The sequence below is a fragment of the Calidris pugnax genome, unplaced genomic scaffold (assembly GCF_001431845.1).
Source record: "Calidris pugnax isolate Ruff unplaced genomic scaffold, ASM143184v1 scaffold26, whole genome shotgun sequence".
Taxonomy (NCBI): domain Eukaryota; kingdom Metazoa; phylum Chordata; class Aves; order Charadriiformes; family Scolopacidae; genus Calidris; species Calidris pugnax.
The window spans coordinates 100,753-121,590 of NW_015090765.1; the positions used below are offsets into that span (position 1 = coordinate 100,753).

General features: G+C 42.7%; 1 protein-coding gene across 1 annotated transcript in view; it reads right to left on the reverse strand.

Moving 5' to 3' along the window:
* Nucleotides 1-201: 201 nt before the first annotated feature.
* SCUBE2 (signal peptide, CUB domain, EGF-like 2) overlaps nucleotides 202-20,838 on the reverse strand; it is a 47,467-nt gene continuing 26,830 nt past the window's right edge. The window contains exons 12-18 of the mRNA XM_014935997.1: nucleotides 19,849-20,052; nucleotides 9,410-9,577; nucleotides 6,682-6,843; nucleotides 5,301-5,498; nucleotides 4,099-4,251; nucleotides 2,913-2,992; nucleotides 202-2,346 (exon numbers count right to left, since the gene is read on the reverse strand). Of these exons, the coding sequence (XP_014791483.1) occupies nucleotides 2,194-2,346; nucleotides 2,913-2,992; nucleotides 4,099-4,251; nucleotides 5,301-5,498; nucleotides 6,682-6,843; nucleotides 9,410-9,577; nucleotides 19,849-20,052 (1,118 nt within the window). The 3' untranslated portion in view covers nucleotides 202-2,193. The remainder of the gene's footprint in view (nucleotides 2,347-2,912; nucleotides 2,993-4,098; nucleotides 4,252-5,300; nucleotides 5,499-6,681; nucleotides 6,844-9,409; nucleotides 9,578-19,848; nucleotides 20,053-20,838) is intronic.

Here is a 20,838-nt window from a genome sequence, read left to right on the forward strand (position 1 = left end):
ACAGCATCACATCTCCCCATCCTGAGAGGGCTCTGCTCCCCAGCCATGGACTAAGGCCACTGTCCCTTCCCATCACACTGTGACCAAGATATGTCCTTACCACAAAACAGGCTGCACCGCCTCACGTGCCCCAAAATAGGGCTGCATAACGTGACAGTTCAGCAATGCTGCATTTGGTTGTATCAGCCCATTCCTGGAATGGAGACTTACCACCCTGCCACAGGAATCCGCAAGAAGATCTTAAGCTGGAGCAGGAGCCCCAGTGCAGCCAGTTTAGGGGACAGTTCTCCCTCTTGGCAGCAACTCAAACCGTTTCCCTCCTCTGCTCAGACCATGGGAATTGTCTCTGGGCAGCAGCAAGAGGAACACAGCATCACATCTCCCCATCCTGAGAGGGCTCTGCTCCCCAGCCATGGACTAAGGCCACTGTCCCTTCCCATCACACTGTGACCAAGATATGTTCTTACCACAAGACAGGCTGCCCCAGAACCGGGCTGCATGACACGACAGTTCAGCAATGCTGCATTTGGTTGTATTCATTTGCTCCTAACAGCATAGGGAAGAGATTCATACCCTGGCTCTGGATGAGAGTTTCATCTGTCACGCTGTGCATGTGGTATTATTCACATACAACAGTTAAATACCACATACCAATGCAATGAAACCTGGGGAGATCCGACTCCACACCCTGGGAAATGGAGCATTTGTCCTGGCCACCTTCAAAACATCTGTATCTTCGCTAAGGGGGGTGCATGAGGAAGGTTGGTGCCCATTGCACCACTCAGCACTGCCAGTGACCAACGGACAGAGGTGGTAACTCCATCTCCAAATGAGCGGGACTGAGGCCAACTCCCTTCAAGACAGAAGGCCCAGAAGGTACGTTGCAGTGAGGAAGCGGTTTGCACAGTCAGAGGACAGTGATGGAACGTTAAGTGTGGACAGAAAAGCCACTGAGACAACAAAAACATTTTGATCAGCCTAGTTCTCCCTACAGGCCCTTTCAGAACAGCCTTCTCTCACACAAGGAACACAACCTGAGGAAAAGGACACAGTTTGGGAATCCTGAACGGCATTGTGCCATAGATGACTTTTGCAGCCACAGTCTGGTTGAGGAATCTCTTTGTAGGTCTATTTCTCCCCAGCAAGACAGGGAAAGCAGCCCTTCTCTGCTCAACGAGGTCATTGCAAGGTGCTCAGACAAGATAAGAAATATAAGGATTGAGGCTCATGTAAGAACCTTATACAGGTTTAAACAGTGATGTAAAAGAGTATAATCTATGCAAAGCCTGCATTTAAAATGGGGCTTGTGTGGTGTTCAACTGCAGGTGCTCAGAGGACAGAATTTTATACTACTTGAAAGAGCCAATGCCTCATGCTGTCCCAGGCCTAGGCAAAGGCAGAGTGCACTGGGGTTTAGCAAAGAACCTGTTGTGTTATAATATTTGAAGCCAGCCCAAAACGGAAGTGTTCAGCAGATCAGGGTCTGTTTTCCATTACTGTGGTGTCCTGGTTTTATTCTTTTATCACTCAATTTATACCAATAGGTCATCAGCACGAACACAGTGTGACCCAGACCCAGAGCATTCAAGCTAATATTCAACCCTTTGCTTATTCCTCCATATACCTCATAAAACATATCATTCAGAGAAAAAATTCATCGTGTGCAATTCTTGGACTCACTGGTTTAGACTAAAACTACTTCAATCTTAGCTCTGAATTTCCTGTGTAGCAAAAGTTAATAGAGACATCAATCTAGTTCTCACTTTCAGCGAGACCAAACATGAACCCAGCTTTGTTGAGGTAACATGCAGTAATGGCAGCCCAGAGTTCATCCCAAACCACACTACTTAGCCTGTCTGTCCTCATTAGCTTTTGGAGTTACTTATGAAGCAACAGTGCAGAGCTCTACAAACTTCTGCTTGGCACCATTTGGTTAAAGAAATGATGGGCAGTCTCTAATTCAGAGACCCATGAAGTATCCTTGGTACCCAAAAGGTATTATCTGGAAAGGAATCAAAATTCTGTTCACCAAAATATTTATATTAGCTGAGAAAGCCAAACTCTGCCAAGAATGGAGCTGGAAAGCTTCCCTGGAGTTCCTCTGCCAGTGTGTAAAACACAGACAGCAGCCCCACCTGCCACAACCCCTCTGTGCATGCTGAGGGCTGGTTAGTCTTTTGAGTACAGAGCCAACTATTTGTAAGGCCTCAGAAATCTGGAAACTTTAGAGCGCAGCAGCCGGATAAAGGATCTTGGGAACATCTCTCTTGACTCTTGGGCTGTGTATTTGAAGTAGTTCTGTGGATGTGCCAACACGTCAAACAATGCTTTTATCAGTTTCTTGTCCTAAAAAACAGAAAGCAGATTTTACAGTAATTCCACAGAGGAGTTAGGGTCAGTATCAGCAAAGCTTAATGACTGATTAAAAGACTATGGGCATTCTACTTTTCAAGTACTAATGTTTCAGGGGCTCAGAAACTAGTAGAGCAAGGCTGACATTCAGGTCCCAGGGAAGGCACTGCAGTTTCACATTTATCATTAGTGGCACCAGGATTTCTCCCCTCCTCAGACTTCCAAGAATAGCAAACAAAAGAGGGAAAAACCCCCCAAAAACACAAAACAAACACGGCAAACCAAATCCAACAAAAGAAAATTTTACTAGGGATGACATCCACTCAACTTGCCCATGCAGGTTTTCCCCCTAGTAGCTCTGATCCACCTTTAATCCTCCTGGACACAGGGTCTCATATCTAGTGGTCTGCACAATCAGGATGTGCTGATTTACCCCACTTCCCTTAAGTAGCACGTGTCTAAGTGCACCAAAAGTCTAGTGCAGAGCAGGAGGCAACCTCATTGGCAAAAAATAGTGTCATTTTCAATCAAAACCAGCATGCTTAGTGAAAGGAATATACCTTAAGTATTTCTTGATGATTTTCAGATGCATAAAGTCTACCATCCCGAACAATGTCTTCTATTAGTTCTTGGTAATCCTCTATGGGGAATGCACAAGAGAGTCATTTGCAGGTTCACTTCACTTACATACTGGATACCTCCCTTGGTTACACATGTAAGCCCTACCCCAAAAAGAACTAGTGGTACTCAGCCTTCAAATTAGCAGCCAGAAAATATTCCAAATGCTATTCTGAAAAGAAACTACAAATACTGCTTACTATGAAAGCAGTATACTCTGCTGAGCTGCTCAGCATCAGTTTGTCAAAAGCAAAAGAAATCATAATGCACCTAGGATTGTAAGTGCATACTGTAACCAAGTACCCCACTTCAAACCAACTGCACTGCAGAAATTTATATGTAAATATCCACAACCTGTTATTGGTTTCTTTCTATGGCAAGAAGGGGATGAAGGGGAAAGGAGGTAAGAGGAAACTTTCTTAAAATGCAAATTCCCCTGGTCAATCAAAACTTGAAATGCTTCAAAAGGAGAGGTATCCCCTGAAAAATTAATTATTCACTGTTGATGAAACTCTGCAGACCACAGTGAGGACAACTCCTTCACAGTTAACACAGTACAAAAAGAAACATGCCATATCATTTTCATACCCTTTAGGCTGAAGTGCAAAGCATCAGCTCCAGTTTCACTCCTGGTGACTCTGACAAGGACAGGGTGAAACTCTTGCCCCTCAAGCTTCTTTTCGAAGTAGATATTTTACTATCTGGCACTAGATTACAGATGGTAGCGGCAACACGATAAAGCAGAGGCACTTGCGCCCTCTGCCCAGTTCCTAACTGGGAGCACCCTGTTGCCACTTGAAGCAACCCAGAACTGGAAAGTCACAAAAATGCATAAAACCCAGATTTCTGGCTTTGAGCTCTGCATTTCGCGGGTCAGGGCCCAGAATCCGAGCTCTTTGTTTAGGTCTGTGGAAGACTGGAAATATGATGGCACTTAAGACTGCAACGCAATGCAGAATTCCTTAAATTAGCTTTAGATGAAAATAGGTACTGGAAGTAGTCTGGCAGTGACACTGCGAGGAGTGCTGGGTTACCCTGCTGCTTAGCGGGGTCAAGGAGCCCACAAGGAGTTGTGCACTGCTGCAGCTGCACTAGGCCGCGTAGGCCCAGCTGCTCACACCCGCTTACCATCATACGTTACATAAGGAACTTGGAATCCTTTGGCACTGTTCCCTTCGTTTGACTTGAACTGGATCCACAATTTCTTAGACCTAGAAGTGAAAGCTATAGGGCGTTCGTAGGTTTGACAGGTCTCATACGTGGTCACCGAGTTGGAAGAAGCTTTCAAAGAAAACACACAATAGGCAGTTACCTGACAATGCTTCATACTAATGAACAGTTAGAAAACACGTTAAACTACCATGACAAGAAAATGCTTGCTGGTGTTAAGAAAACTCCTCAAAATGTTGCAGGCAGGCCATCAGTGGATGGCAAGCCATCAATCACAGAATCACAGAATCTTCTAGGTTGGAAGGGACCTCAAAGATCATCTTGTCCAACTGTCAACCTGACTGACAAAAATAGACACCCACACAACAAACAAGAAGCATCACCATCACTAAACCAGACCTCCCAGCACTACATCAACCTGTCTTTTGAACACCTCCAGGGATGGGGCCTCAACCACCTCCCTGGGCAGCCCATTCCAATGCCTGAGAACCCTTTCAGTGAAAAAATGTTGCCTAATATCCAGCCTGAACCTCCCCTGGCGTCACTTGAGGCCATTTCCTCTCGTCCTGTCGCCTGTGACTTGGGAGAAGAGACCGACCCCCACCTCTCTACACCCTCCTTTCAGGGAGTTGGAGAGAGCAAGAAGGTCTCCCCTCAGCCTCCTCTTCTCCAGGCTGAATAACCCCAGCTCCCTCAGCCTCTCCTCATAAGACTTGTGCTCCAGACCCAAGGAGTTCTTGCCATTCCTTAGTCAAGGAATGTTTTCCCTGTTTGAACGATGTACCTATACTAGAAACTGGAGCTCTTTATTCACACATCAGGCACCTATGGGGACTAGCAAGCATCTGCTCTTTCCTAACCCAGACTAGAATCGCTTAGCATAATTCATGACTAGTTAGCTTGAACCATCTACCCCTTCTGAACAATATTTCTCTCAGAGTTCACTGACACATCATAGCCTTGCACCCTTATTTCACCTGAACCTCTGAAGCAGCATTACCAAACAGGATTTCTCAATTTGTCATTTAAAAACCTTTCTACCCACAAGTAAAGGCTAGTCAGGCTACATTTACCTTATGTAAACAGTAATGCACATGAGAAACCCGTGTTGCACACTGAGACAGATACACCATATGCCTCAGTAGATATTTCAGACTTACAGCTTTTTCGCATCACCAGGTAGTCTCCACACTCATCTTCTATTGGTAGAAATATTTCTGGAACCACAATCAGAATTCGGCGCTTTGGCGGTGGGTTAATATTCCAGGTGCACTCAGTGTTTGCAGGATAGTCCCCAGGATAGTTGGGTGATTCGATATATCCAGTGTAATCTCCCAATTCACCTCCACACTGTCTATCTGAAAAAGCAATACAGTACCCAGGACTGACAAAGAGAGGTCATCCTACAGCTCCCTGCAGTCACTGTCAGAAACAGCACAGGGGTGACAGACACACAAACTTTCCTCTTTGCATCTCAGCCAGGTACAGTTCTCTGCCAGCTTCACTTCTCACTTCTCACTGCTCCTGCCTTTCTGTTTTAATTGTTGTTGAGGTGTAAATTCCCCATTAACACAGCAGGTGCTATGGACCAGGCCACAGCCAGCTGGCAAAGCAGTTGTAAGAAGACATAAAAGTGGTCACGTGAGGATGGTCCACTTGCTTGTACCAGACAGAACATTTTAACAGAAGTATCAGCTGAGGCCTAACTGGAGTCTGAGGCGCCGTGCTCAGGCACCATGCCTGCAGCAGCACAAAATAGGAGTACAGCAGGCCCTTTTTCTGCACACATCAACATTGCCAGCAGTAAAAGAGGATGAAGCCCAGTGCAGGAGCCTGTGCTCCCCAACCCTGTGTGGCCACAAGGGTGTGGGCACTACAGCACCATAACAGCGATGTGCAGGTGTGACATGCCCAGGGAACAGATTTTTTCTTATGTGAGACCTGCAGTTCCTAGAAACTTATTTCTATGCATGTATATCTGTGTGTATGTAAGTGTCTCCAGAAGTTCTTCTGAGGTGTCGTGTCTCTGCCTGCTATTTCCCCCTCTTTAATTTACCCTCAGCTTCCCACACTACAGCTACCATAATCTCAAACAGTGGCTCTCTTTGTAATTCCCTCTTGCAAAGGTTGCTATTAAAAAGAAATGGTTACTAGAGCTACAAAGTTTTGCAAGTGAACTTCCATTCCTTTTTATATAAGGGAAAGAAATGAGGGTGCCAAGAACATAAACTCTGTCTTCTGTATCATGGGAGAAAAGACTTAATAGCAAGACCCAGAGTGACCCAGCACCAGCTGGCAAGACACAATCATCACTTACTTTAACAAGAATGATGGAACTAGTCTGCAGAAATGGTCTCTCATGGACCTCAGTAAGCCCCAGGGGATAAAATACACACAGGCAGCAAAAGAGGAGTCACACCACTGCCTTCTCGCTAAGCTCCCTGGACCAAACCTAAATTTGGCCCTTCAGGCCACGCTGAATATTAATGGCCCAGTCTTTTCACTTGCACCAGATCATCAAAGCCATCTTGCTGTACTTACTTTTGCACTGTGTTACATTTGTTGAGCCATCAAAATCAGTAGTGGTGTTTCCAGGGCATGAAATGCAGTAATTTTGTCCAAACTCAGGCTGGTATGTCCCAACTGCGCAGCGAATACACCGATGAGTCGTGGTATTGTAAAAATGGCCAGGAGAACACTGAACTGAAGGATAATTAAATATGCAGCATGGTTTAAAAAAGCATTAAAATGTAATTTTATGCATTTTTATAGGACTTGTTATAATATTAATAACTCAAATGCCATAGTCATAAACTATGAGCGCAATAAAGCAGAGGTAAATGAGCAGATTTTGGCTCATCAGGTAACTTTGTGCAAGTTCAAAAATCCCCAAAGCAACACTACAGAGCGATTCTGTGTAGAAGCATTAACAGAAGACATGGGGGAGCGAGCGTAATCACCATGATCTTGCAAACAGGGCACCAAGTAGAAAAGTGTGTTACCAAGCAGTCTTACCAGCTGACATTCAACAAGATGAACTGTTTGTGGAAATATTAACTAAACCTCTCTTTCTCAACAGCTTATGCCAAGCCGCATGTGGACCCCTCTGATCAACTCACCACGAGCAGAGGTGAAAGACATCAGCTCCCTACAAGAGCCACATGCATCAATATCAGTGACTAAGCAGGTATCTCACACTGTCTTGCAACAACAGGCCATGACTCAGGGTACAGCCACCTCCACCAGATCTGCTGCTACTTCATTTCATCATGTCACATAAACCATCATGTTAGCTAGACACACAACTGTAGCCCTCACAAGGCTTGCTGAGAGTACCTCCTGCATCACTGAAGTGAGACCCCTTTCTGACATACAAAATCTTTCATAAACACAGCAGATTTCAGGGAGGTTTTATACATGAGATAGAGGGAAAATCCTTTCTAGCAGACCTGCAACTTTTTTTCTAGTTCCCTGCATGCAGACGGGAAGATTTTCTTCTCTTATTGCAAGCTGAGAAATAGAGGATGCCAAACACCTTTGCTTACTTCTCTAATATTCTTATTTTAATTTGATTTTGCTTAGCTATTCTGCATCTATGTCCATCATAATATGTACTGAAACTTCACAAAGTAGTCAAGAGCATGAATCACTTATTATCTTTGCTTTTAACACCATTACCTTCTTGCTTCTTCTTCCTTGCTGTTTTTCTTTGTGGGACAAAAAAATAAAATAAAATCATTTCCTATTCCTTTTACCTCATTTGGCAAGTTTATCTCTCTCAGCTCAACGTCAAAATAATTTACTACCTTGCCTTTCAAACATAGTTTTCTGTGCTGCACAGTCCCTTTTTTCTATTCTCTTTAAGCTCTGCTTGTTCCCAAATAACTCTAGTCTCGTTGAGCTTTCTATTCAGAGAGCTCAGCCTGGAGTCCTTCCCTACATGCTCCACCCCCAATCCAAATGCTTAAGATACAAGTTCCAAATGGTTCTTGCATCTGTGATTCCATGTCTCATGTGGTCTCTTCCACATGCAAATCCCTGAGCTCTTCATCCAGTTAATACATAAAAAAATTCCTTTAATCTCCACTCTAATTTGAAAACTGAACCTAATTTATAGACCTGGTTTTGTTTACGTTAAATAAAACTGAAATCAGTTCCTTTTATCTTGATCCAAGTTTTTTAACATTTTTTTTAGTGCTTTAACTTTGCAAAATTAAGTATGAAAAAACAGCATTTGTGGATTCAGTGATTCTTCAGTGAAGAAATCTATTAGCTATCATATTATTACCATAAATATTAATTTTTCAACCTTACTGCAAAATTCTTTTATTATGTTGCAATTCTCAATAGTAAACATATCTTAACTGACACTAGAGAGATCTCTTAATCCAAACCACTACCAAATGTTTGCATCAGGATGTTTTTTCTATCCCTTATTTCTACTCTACAACAGTAACCTTTCTATTAACACTTCTTTTTCAGGTGATTTTGATACAAGTGATGTTCTTTCGGCCGTGCTTTAAGACATTGAGCAAACAATTATACTGATAATATTACTGATGACGTGTCCATGCTCTCCATGAACACATATTTTTATCAGCATTTTCAAAGACAACTTTATAGCTGTCTTTCAGCTTTTTACATTTTAGCTAAGATGCTAATGAAATCCCTTCATTTTTAAAGATATGATCCCCACCTGATTTTTCAGTCCTGTGAGGAAAATCTTGGGAGCTGATTGCACGTCAGCTCCACTGTGATCAAGTTCAGAGGGCTGTACTGCAGGGTTTAGCTGAATGCTAGCTCTTTAGGTATATCACAAGACACCCAAGCCAGCTCCTCCTTATGGACACAAAGAAACTATTGTCTTACATATCCTCCAGGACTGAAATTTCCTCCTCCACATTGTCATGTTGCTGCTGTGCTCAAACCAAAAATGTCAATAAGGCATATTGGTCCTGATTTCTTTCCCTGAGACATTTTTTTCTCCCTGCTATTCCTTTATATGACTCTTCACAGATCAATGACTACACTGACCAACTTCCACCTATCTCCCAATCCCTTCCCAAGTCTTGTAGGAAAATAAGTTATAAAAAGAACTCAGACTTCATTGAGTTTCCTTGCAGCCAGTTCAGGCGAGGCAACTATGAAATCCCTGGAAGGAGAGACCCTTGAAAGGAGAATGACCCTTCTTTGAATGCCCCTCTTATAGCAGCAGCATTTACTCTTGCCTTAGAGCAATGCAGTTCATCAAACAAATCTTTGTCCTTACCTTTGGTCTCACAGTCCTGAAACAAGGATGCACCACTATGTCTTGTGGTTAGACCTCCTCCACAGGGAAAGCAGGACACTCGCCCAGCTTCAGGCTGGTATGTTCCAAGGGGACATGGCAGACAGGGTTTGAAGCCGTCAGGAGAATATTCACCTGGTAAGCACTGATCTAGAAGAGGAAGAACACACTTGCTTCAACCTGTACAATGCAGGCAAAGGTATGTTAGTGAGCTTGTGCAGGGCCTGAAACCCCACAGTGAAACCGTTCCCTTTACCAGAGAAGCCAGAGTTTCAGAACTGAATGCTTGTGACAGATAGAACTCAACACATGCAATTCACCCTGCAAAACTGAAAGACACACTGATGAACTCTGATGCTGGTGTGCTCTTCTGAAGCTGGAATGGATTTCACACTTTGATGCAAGGCTACGCTGGACACTAGGTCTGTCCAGTGGTCTCTGTTAATCTGGACATTGCAATTATGTACTGATTATCAAGACTTTCTAGCTAAAGAACTCTCGGACCCCTCCCAAATGAAATAATTTGGTACTGAATCTAAGATGCCAAAAATGTACTTAAATGTTACTGTAAGTATTTTAATCTTAATAATTACTGAATACTCATATTTGATAACCATTGAGGTTTTCACACAATTCAGTAACACCAAGCACAACCAGTAATTGTGCAAATTCACTAAACTAAACATTACACATGCCTCAAAGACTTTTAAAGCAGAAATATTTTTGCCATTCCTCTGATATTGGATCTTGGAAAATTATTATCTCTGCACTGGAATGCTGTATTTTGTATGGTGCACTAACTCAATCCGACTGATTTTACTTAAATACACACCTCAATTAGATAGCACTAACTCAATGCGACTGATTTTACTTAAATACACACCTCAATATTATCTAACAATCCCAGCAATATTTATGGGTATCTTTGAAAAATTCTATTTTTCAAACTTTTCACAAAAGAACTGGCTTCAGTGCCACTATTTAATAATTACCCTGCTCTGGAAAGGCACAAAATACTGTTGCAGTTGTTGAGCTGTGCTGAAAAATTCTGTCCTTTTAAAGACCTGTTACGATACTAAACTGTTAGTTTTACTTTATAGCTCCAATAAATCACTCAGTGAATAGCCGTTTTGTTAGGAAGTTAAATTGGCCTTGGCTTCATTTCAGGATATATGACTAACAAGCAGCAGGGCATTAACTACCGGTCATGATCAATGATGAAGAATTTAGTTTATGGCTGATACACTGAGTGGAATAGTGAGTGTTCCTCCTTAGCTTAAAAATAAAACACAGCAGGTTAAGCAATGCTCTGTCACTTGTCAATGAAGTCTTAGCTCTTGGTTCTAACTTTTTCCACCACACAACACCTCTGCTCTCATAAGGACACACATTCATTTCCTCCTACATTTTTCAAGTCTTTCTTCATTTTTATAAACATTCCTACAGAACACTCATCTCTGTAGTCTTTGTGCAACTCAACAAACATGAATGAATTAAGGCTTTCATTGCAGCACTCCTAATAAGGTAATGGATGAGCACTATTTACAATTCCATGACCAGGAGAGACAATCAAACTTAGTAAAGGTGATTTTGAGAAGTGGCTACTGACTTCAGAAACCCAGAAACAATTGAAAGACCAGTGCAAACCTCCTTCCCTCAATAGGTTCTATGAGAAATCAATGCCCTGAGTGGCCTCGCTAGAGGCTATCTACCCTCTGCTATCTTCCCTTAACATGTCTTTTTCCTTTCATTTTAATCACACATCAAGTTTGGGGTTGTTTTACACTGGGGGTGTGTGTGTCTTCGTTTTGTTTTTGCTTTGAACAGAATGCTAGTTTACATTGACACTTGTAAAACCATACAAATTCAACCTTAAAACTGTACTACAAGTTTCCTGAACTCAGAGTCCAGCATAACAGCAGGTGGGCTAACAGAGCTCAAAGGAAACCTGTCCCAGGCAGGAACCAAACCTTATGGGGAAACATCACATTTGAGAACTTATTCCATCAGATCTCTCTTGACAGCTTTATCATCTGCGCCTTATTTGCCTTGAAACCCCATGTTGTAAAATTGTACAGATCCTTATAGAATTAAACTGAGGTAATCTAAATCTTCCAGGATTACTTAGCAAAATGCCTAATTTTTGAAGATTTGCATTAAGGAAATAAGCTTTAAAAGATCTCTTCAGACATCACCGAGATCCTCAACACAGGGCATTCTCAGATGCATTACACAACTGAATTCTGAGAGCAAGAGAAACATGGGGTAGAAGCATCAGCTGGTCCATTTCTGTGCTCTCCCTCCACATTGAGACACACTGTGAGCTCCAGCTAATTTTTGGTTTCCAGATTCTGAGTACTGGGGCAAGAGCCACAAGTTGTTTGTCTTCCCTCGTCCTGTTAAGTTACACTAAGGCAAAAACCACAACTTTCTCATTCCCCATCATAGCACATTCCCACACTTCAGCCAGCTAACAACAAGACAAAAATATCAAGTCACTAACATTTTGTGTCTGCGGGTTCAAAGCCAAATTAGGTCACCAGCAGTTAGACTACTAGATAATGTGCAAGGCGATACAGAGACTACATTTACACAGGTATTAGAGCTGTTCAGCTGTCAGGACTTTTGCAATTTGGCCGTTTCTGTGTACTGAAATAAGGCTGACATTTTAACTTTGCTCAGCATCAATCCGAGTTCCATTAAGATGCGCCCAAACTACATTTCAACTGCTTCAGGCCCCATTTCTCTCCCATCTTCCTCTTGCACTGGGTGCCCCAGGGATGCACTGGGCAGGTCAGCAGGACGGTAGGCTGTATCTGTGACAGTGCCCACAGGAGAAACACAGAGGCTGAGACAGTGAAAGGCAGGAGCTGTGTAAAATCAACCTGTTGGAAAAAACCACATTTTTCAACCTGAGTCAAAACATATTTATTTTTTTCCGTTTGATTTGAACCAATCGATTCAAGTGTTTCGTCTTCCTAAAAGGTGACAACCACAGAAAGAAAACTGCAAAAAAAAAAAAAAAGTCCAACTAGCTACCACCACTGCAAAAGGGTGTGCAAAACCAGCTGCAAAGAGCTGTGTACAGTGTGGTGGTTACAATTGTGGATTAGCTTGGAGAGAGAAAAGGATTAAGTGGGAGGACAGAGATCAGGTTGACCCAATATGGAGAGAAAGCCATGTAATGATGACAGAAATTCTTTCCAGTATGAATTACTGTTTAAAAATAAGAATATCTGTTTGGGCAGTGGCAGTTTGCTGGAGACAATCTAGGGTGACATAAGAGTCCTGACAGATTGATCATCCAGAAGAGCTGGACAAGCAATAGGCTTGACAGATTGCTCATCCAGAAGACCTGGACAAGCAATGAGCTTGTTCTGTGTGTCCATGGGGTTTGGGTTCACAGGACACTACAACCACTGTATAAGTAGGGGCTGGCCACTCTCTGCTCAGAAATCACATCACTATCACAGCCCCAGCACGTGGAGTGGCCTTCCAACACAGAGCAGGAGGGGGAAATGCTAATTGTTTTTACAATGGAGGTCCTTGGTTTATGAAGTAGCATATGTGGTGTTGCCTCCTGGAACTGGAGAGACTAAGCCTATGAGGGTTACTTCACATGTATTCATATCTGACATCACTACATGCAATAATGAACCTTGTTCTCAAGGGTGTTAAGCACCCATGCTCAATTTGACATCAGCGAGACCTGAAAAAAAATCAAGCAACTCTGGTTTTACAGACTGGGAAGATTACATTTTAAATATTGCACTGCCTAGAAAAATGCAAAGCCCTATCTTGCTATGACTTCTGAGACATGCCAAACACTTCAAGCCTTAATAGATCCTATGTGTGTATGAGAAAATAGGTTAATACATCCAGCTACAGATTTAGCTATTTGTGGTCTAATGAATACTCATTACTCAATGCAAATATTAAAATTACTCTGAGTGATGCCCAAGCTGTAATGGCTCATGCTCTCGAATATATCAGTTTCTTCACATGACTACATCAAACCAAGCTTTTCAAAGTGGTATGAGTGTCCAGACAGTTTGGTCCACAAACACATTCCCTGTGAAATGCTCACAGTTCGTCCCCATCTTGAACTTAGAAATGTTCCAAACAGGCTATTCACCTAAGCCCACTGGAGCACAGGGCACATCCACAAACACATTCCCTGTGAAATGCTCGCAGTTCCTCCCCTTCTTGAACTTAGAAATGTTCCAAACAGAGGCCATTCACCTAAGCCCACTGGAGCACAGGGCACGGGTAACGAGGAAAACCTGTTTAGAAGCTCTCAGCACTCACCAGGGCCCAATTTAGCATAACAAACAGACTTGGTGTTAGGTTCAATTACAGTAACATTAATTGTAGGGACATTATGTCAACACAGAAATCATTCCATGGAAATCCATACTACTGTGCATGAAATTAGGACGACACAAATGAACCGTCTCTTAAAAAATAAAACAAAACCAAAAAAACAACCAAACAAAAAACCACAACAAAACACCATACCCAAAACAACCACAAAAAAGCCCAAGAAACACCTCTAAGAGTTCAAACTTTTCCTGTCATTTGTTTAAATGAAACCAAAAAATTTTATGAGCCTCATTTCACAAAACTAGAAACTGCATGGTCCCACCTGGCACATGGGAAACACCAAGTTGAAACAAGATCTGAAGATCTGCAAATAATGACATTAAATCAGAATTCCGCTGGCTGGCTTTGGTTTTTTTCAGAAACCTGATTGTTTTTCTCCAAATGAACAAAAGAACCAATTGCCTCTAGTTGACTTCATTTCTGCAGCCACTGTCTTTGTTTGTCTTCAATACCCATTAAAAACCTGGTCTTGAATCTCATGCAGCTGTTTGAAAGGAAAAAAAAAAAAAAATATGTGAAAGCTTTTCTGATGCAAAAACAAGAAGGCAGCCAGGGGAGAGAGAGGGGCCCATGGGGAACCAGGATTAACAGTTACAAAGACATTTAAAGGCTCTTCCCCCCTTTTCACCATGTTAGCCTTTGAGCATTTGCTCCCATAGACAAATGCTGTAGTATCTCAGTGGCTGAGAAGGTGAACCTCATAAAGGAGGTCATGATCCACCAATTCACCATTTTCTTAAGAATGATGCCTTGACTTTATAAGGAAAAAATCACCAACAAGTGATGCCAATTGATTCTGAAGAGGCATCCTTTAATTTATTGTCTTTTAGCAGTTCACACATCTAGGTCACGTGAGATGCTTACGCATCCTAAGGATTTATGTCTTAAACCTACGATTGTCAGAGCAAGCACGTTTTCTCCTGTTTGATAATTCATTTATTCTTGTCAGATTTTTATAAAATTGTAAAAAGAAAAAAAGCAACATGCAGTTCTCTGTTGTGTAACACAACTATTAATTGTGAGAACTGCAAAGGCAGCACTTTGCTTTTCTCTTTAAATATCTCTCTCATACTTTTTTAGTGCCAGTATCATACCACATATCTAAACTTTGAGATGTGGTTCCTCAGTTTTGTATGGAATGTAAATATTTTATTTGCATCCTCTAAATTAATGGGACAAAACTGCTGAATGCCGAGCAATGAAATGCATCAACACCTCCCACGTAAGATAAAGCTGCTCAGCATTTGCATCAGAGCAGTGCCTATACCAGCACTGCTCATGCTTGTCTTCTCTGAAATGACAGCTTTTTGGGTGAATCCACCTGTGACTACCACGCAGCAAGGGCATGCTCACATGTCCTCTTACAGTTTCACAGAATGATACTTTCATTGCCTCTTTCCATCTCTTGAAGTATTTGTGTATCCAACACCAAAAAATACCAAATGGAACAGGCAATGTGTACTTTCAAGTCCACGAGATGTGATCAAGGTATGACAGGATTTTAAGCAATGGAAAAAGCAGCTAAATTTCATGTTGTTTCTTCCTCAGTGGAAAGTACTTGAGGTCAAAATGGTCCCAATAGATATCAACTACTTCCCTTTCAATGTGAAGGCTTCTAGTAAACCAGTTTCTAATAAGAAATTCTAGTATTTAAATTATTGATCTTTGGCTGTTAAATCTGTCCAAACCTTAGTACATACTGGAGAGTGAGTATTTGTAGCCAGGTTAGTGAATGAATCTGCATTCTCCCCAAGACAAATCTTCTCCTCTCAAAGAAGTGTGTAGCATTTCCAGCATCCTCAGATGGTTCGTTCAGTCTTGAAGCACTGTCATTCAAATATACATGCTTTTTGCCATAAGATTTACTTCAGTGGGGAAAGGTCACACTCCTGCTATGAGAATCCAGTACTCTGGGAAGGTTGACGAGGGTTCCATTTTGCTACATGTTAATAGAGACCTACCACTGGTTGATCCTTGGAAGCTGTTTACAGGACTCCATAGAATTAATCAACATGAGCCAATGCAAAATATGCTTACTCATTAATACAGAGTTCACACATAATGTGGTAGACAAATGCAACATTCAAACCTGTAAAGCATCAGAAAATCCCAAACAGAACTGTAAGTTAAACAGCAAACTTGAAATAAAATACACTACCCATCAAAATCAGCAGTGAATTCCTTTTTACCACCAACAGCTGTTTTAAGAAAAGCAGACATCCACATGCAATAATTCAGCATATTAAAAACTATTGAATATCTTGGAAATCACATCTAATCTTTTCCTGGTGCCTTTCTGGAGCTTTTATTTTGTGCTGTGCCCCACTGCGGATGGCAGACATGAAAATGGGGAAAAGTACCACCTCACCAAAAGTGTGAAACCAAAAAAACCAACTGAAGTTTAGCTTACTGCTGCAACCACGGGCCAGTTACCAAAGACAAAAGCTGGCAGAGCAGGTCCTGGACTTTTCCTCTTACGTTGCTCAGATACAACTAATGTTTCAGACAGTGCTGTGCTGGAAGTCTACCACAGGAACAGGATCAGTATAAGACTGTCTGCATCAATAAAACTGTATCTAACCCACCCATACTCCAAGCATTTTGTTGTAAAAAAATGTATTTGAAAACTATTAACTGAAACCTGCATTTCACTCACTGTCTGAATTACAGAAGATTTGTAGGTCCCTTGACTTTGTTCCCTCGCTACTTCCTGCTCCTCTGGTCAGGCTGAGCAAAATCCCTTTGCCAGAGTTCTCTGCCCATCCTCAGAGAGACCTCAGCCACCACCTGCACTGAATCCATCTCCTGACTTGGTGTCTCTTGCTACAGGGTCACTTTCTCCCCAGAATCATTAGAGTGTCTAGATATGCAGGGCTCCAATCCTGTCCCAAAGTTCTCAGCAGCTCTGCAAATCAATTATAATAGAATCATAGAATCGTCTAGGTTGGAAGAGACCCTTGGGATCATCGAGTCCAACCATCTCCCCTACTCTACACAGTCCTCCCCTACACCATGTCCCTCAGCACTGCATCTAAACGGCCCTTAAACACAGCCAGGGATGGTGACTCCACCCCCTCCCTGGGCAGCCTGTTCCAATGCCCGACCACTCTTTTGGTGAAAAATTCCTTCCTAATGTTCAATCTAAACCTACCCTGTTGGAGCTTGAAGCCGTTCCCTCTCGTTCTGTCACTAATTACCTGTGAGAAGAGACCAGCACCAACCTCTCTACAGTGTCCTTTCACGTAGTTGTATCAAAACAAAACAAAAAAACCCCTGACTCTCCCATGCACATCCCTGAGCTAGCCTCTTCCCCTTCTTCCACACCATTCCCACCCCACTCTCTTCTCCCCAGTTTATTTCCTAGCTCCTTCTGGCTGGCGGTCACAGAAGCTGCCCGGTGCTGCCTTTACCATGCACACTGGGACAATCAGCTTTTTCTAAGGAAATGAGGCGTGTGTAACAACACCGCCTCTGTGTGCGTTTTTATGTCCCCTCAGCAACCAGTGAACTTTCTGTCCAACTTCCAGCAGCTTCACAAAGGGTGCAGAGAGGTTTCAAAGACACTAACTTTCTGTACGTTTAATGTAAATAAATGGGGAATGTGAAAGCGGAGGAGAGAGACCTTCACAGCGTTCCACACAAGTAAAAAGGCTGTGGTGAAAGTTCCATCTCCTGTTTGATCACAGCAAATTTACACAGGGATACAGTCCGAGTGCTGCAGCTGAAGAAGGGAAGATTCATTTGGTGATTCCACCTTTTCAGGCACGCACAAATGGCATCATAAGGCATGAGACTCACAGGGAATCAGACATTACTAGTTCACTGCTCACAGCAGGACCTGTTCAGGTGTCCAGAGCAAACTGTGGCACCAATTCAGCAACAGAAGAGGCTTGACTTTTTACAAGTTGTTTTTCAAAACATTTGTAGTCGTATACTCACTGTCTGTTTGAACCACGGACAGGCTAGTTGTGCTCACCATACCAAAGAGTTTTCCATTCTCCACAAGCCTCCCTTGTTTCTGAAGTAGCACAAAAATGCCACGTAAGCTTCTCATTTGTAATGAGAAATTAAACTGGCTCTACAACTACCTAAAAAGAACCTTGTTTCTTTGTTGTTCCATTGCTAATTGTAACTCACATTTCCTTCTCTACCTGAAGTATTTTTAGCTCACTCACTGCTATTTTTTCAAGCCATTTGTGATTTCATCTGGAAAGCCATACTGTACTTTGTACAATGTACTGCGGCAGTTTTTCAAAGCCTTCCTCCAGCATCCAACACAACAGCTTGAAAACATCCATGTAGACTCATCTTGGTGAACTTTCCAAAGTTTTTCAGACTTACTACAACGTTACCAAGAAAAAAAAAAAAAGAAAACATACAGCTTTTTCCAGCAGAATTCCTGAGTAATTTGCTAGTCTGCTAACTTGCACAGTTGTTTTAAACAACACCAATTAGTTTTTCTATTCTATTAATCCAAGCTTTTCCAGAGTTAGCAAAACTAGATTGGAAAATCTATTCTGAGACCAAATGGGTTGCTACTGGAAGATGTACTAATTAAATTTGACAAGCATTTTAAAAGGCTTGCTGATTCACAAAACCACCTACATGCTGCCTACCCTATGCAGCCTGAAATAGTCATCATTAGGCCCCTGTTAAAATAACGTATGACCCCTCTCCTCAACTTTTGTGCTTTGGAAGCATTTATTACGGGCTGCATTATGGTGGTGCACTCCAGTGCCAGGATAATCATAGAATCATATAGGGTTGGAAGGGACCTCTGGAGATCATCTAGTCCAACCTCCCCCAGCCAAAGCAGGTCCACCTAGAACAGGTTGCACGGCAACTTGTCCAGGTGGGTTTTGAAAGTCTCCAAAGAAGGAGATTCCACCACCTCTCTGGACAGCTTGTTCCAGTGCTCTGCCACTCTCACAGTAAATAAGTTCCTCCTCACATTTAGGTGGAACTTCTTATACTCAAGTTTGTGCCCATTTCCTCTTGTCCTGTCACTGGGCACCACTGAAAAAAAGACCAGCCCCATCCTCCTGACACCCACCCTTGAAGTATTTGTAAGCATTGATTAGATCCCCCCTAAGTCTTCCCTTCTCAAGACTAAAAATACCCAAGTCCCTCAGCCTCTCCTCGTAAGAGAGATGTTCCAGACCCATAATCATGTTCCAGGCCCTTTGCTGTACCCTCTCCAGCAGTTCCCTGTCCTTCTTGAACTGGGGAGCCCAGATCCGGACACAGTACTTCAGATGGGGTCTCACCAGGGCAGAGTAGAGGGGCAGGATGACCTCCCTCGACCTGCTGGCCACATTCTTCTTGACATACCCTGGGATGCCATTGGCCTTCTTGGCCACAAGGGTACATTGCTGTCTCATGGTCATCCTATTGTCCACCAGGACTCCCAGGTCTTTTTCCTCAGAGCTGCTCTCCAGCAGGTCAGCCCCCAACCTGTACTGGTGCAGGGGGTTATTTCTTCCCAGGTGCAGCACCCGACACTTGCCCTTGTTAAATTTCATTAACTAAGATTTTTCTCAGTACTGTCCTATAAAACCCCTATTTCTCCATGAATTTATAACTCTGTCATGAAGATTCTCTGGGACTCGGGCTTAATCAGCAAAGAGAATGTGACTGTACCAAATTCTGCTCAATCTTTTCTTTGGAACAAGGGAGAGATGACACGTTCACAAGTGCAGAAACACAACGTTACACTGGATATTAAACATAGTCTTAAAAATAACACCCGTGATGTTAAGGCCATTGGTGCCTGACCTTACTTGCATGTTTTTTACCTTTGAGCTTACTGTCGGGTATGCATCAACTATAACAAAGTAGAACACACTGAGCCCTTTTTCAATAACACAGCAATTGCCAACAATAAATACACAGAAGGATACATCTCAGTAACCCCTACTTCTTCACACACAGCCCTCCTCTTTCCTGGACAAGCATCCCACGATCCCGCCAAGCTCCCCAGACTTGAGCAAAACAGTAAAACACACGTGGTGGTTTGTTCCTGATTTATATTTACTTACCACATCTGTTACCAACATGCATCTGTCCTACACCACAAGACTGCTGGGGCTCTGATAGCTTGAGAGACTTTCTGGCCACTTCGTGGTCCATGCCAGAGACACGGACACGGAACTGGTCCCTGCTGACTGTCTTCCGTAAGGTCCGAATGGTTTTACGGAACCTCTTCTCAGTCTTTTTCCGAGCACAGCGCGCATCGCAGGTGTCTGAAAAGTACCAAGGGTGAAAGCTGCTATAAGTGACCGCGCATGAAAATCCACCCAATTCAAAAGACCAACCAATGCAAATCACTGAGAAGGCAACTGCTGTGAACAAGTCTGAAATCCTTAAGGACAACACCACCAGGATTTAAGAAAATTAATCAGACCACGAGACTTTAATCTATGGGCAGCTTTTTGATCTTCGAAACTGTCCCCATCCCTCACTCTTTTTGAAGCAGTAAAATTAATTTTCAAAACAGGAGATACTTTTTATCATCATTTTGCATACAGATAGAAGTGAAAAGTACAGAAATTAAGGAGCAAACAGCAAGAAGCTTCGAACCGCACCTTGGATTATGTTTCCAACCAACCTGTTACCTCCTTTCGGCTTGTTTCAAGCTCAAAGTCCGCAGTGATAAAAATTTCTCTAGCCGCTGTCAGACTACTGAGGTCTCCATGGACTTTCTTGCCAGAGCTGCATGTTAGGTTTACATAGTGGAAGCTCTCCATTACTGAATTATGTCTCTCTGTATGAACAAAATTAAAGGAAGCGAAAGCTTGGCCAGCTACGTTATTGAACATTCACCAGTGCTCAGGGCAATGGGTTGTCACGAAGAGTTAAAGGGGAGAAAAAAAATCAACTCCACTTGGTGGTAAACAAACAGTTTGGCCAGTTTCTCAACTGGTGCACCCTCGAACTGAATCACAGACCCCAGTGCACCTGCAGATGTACCATGGGGCTGGGACTCTACCCCTGCAGAGGGTCTGCTGGGATGTGAGCTTGGTTGCAGA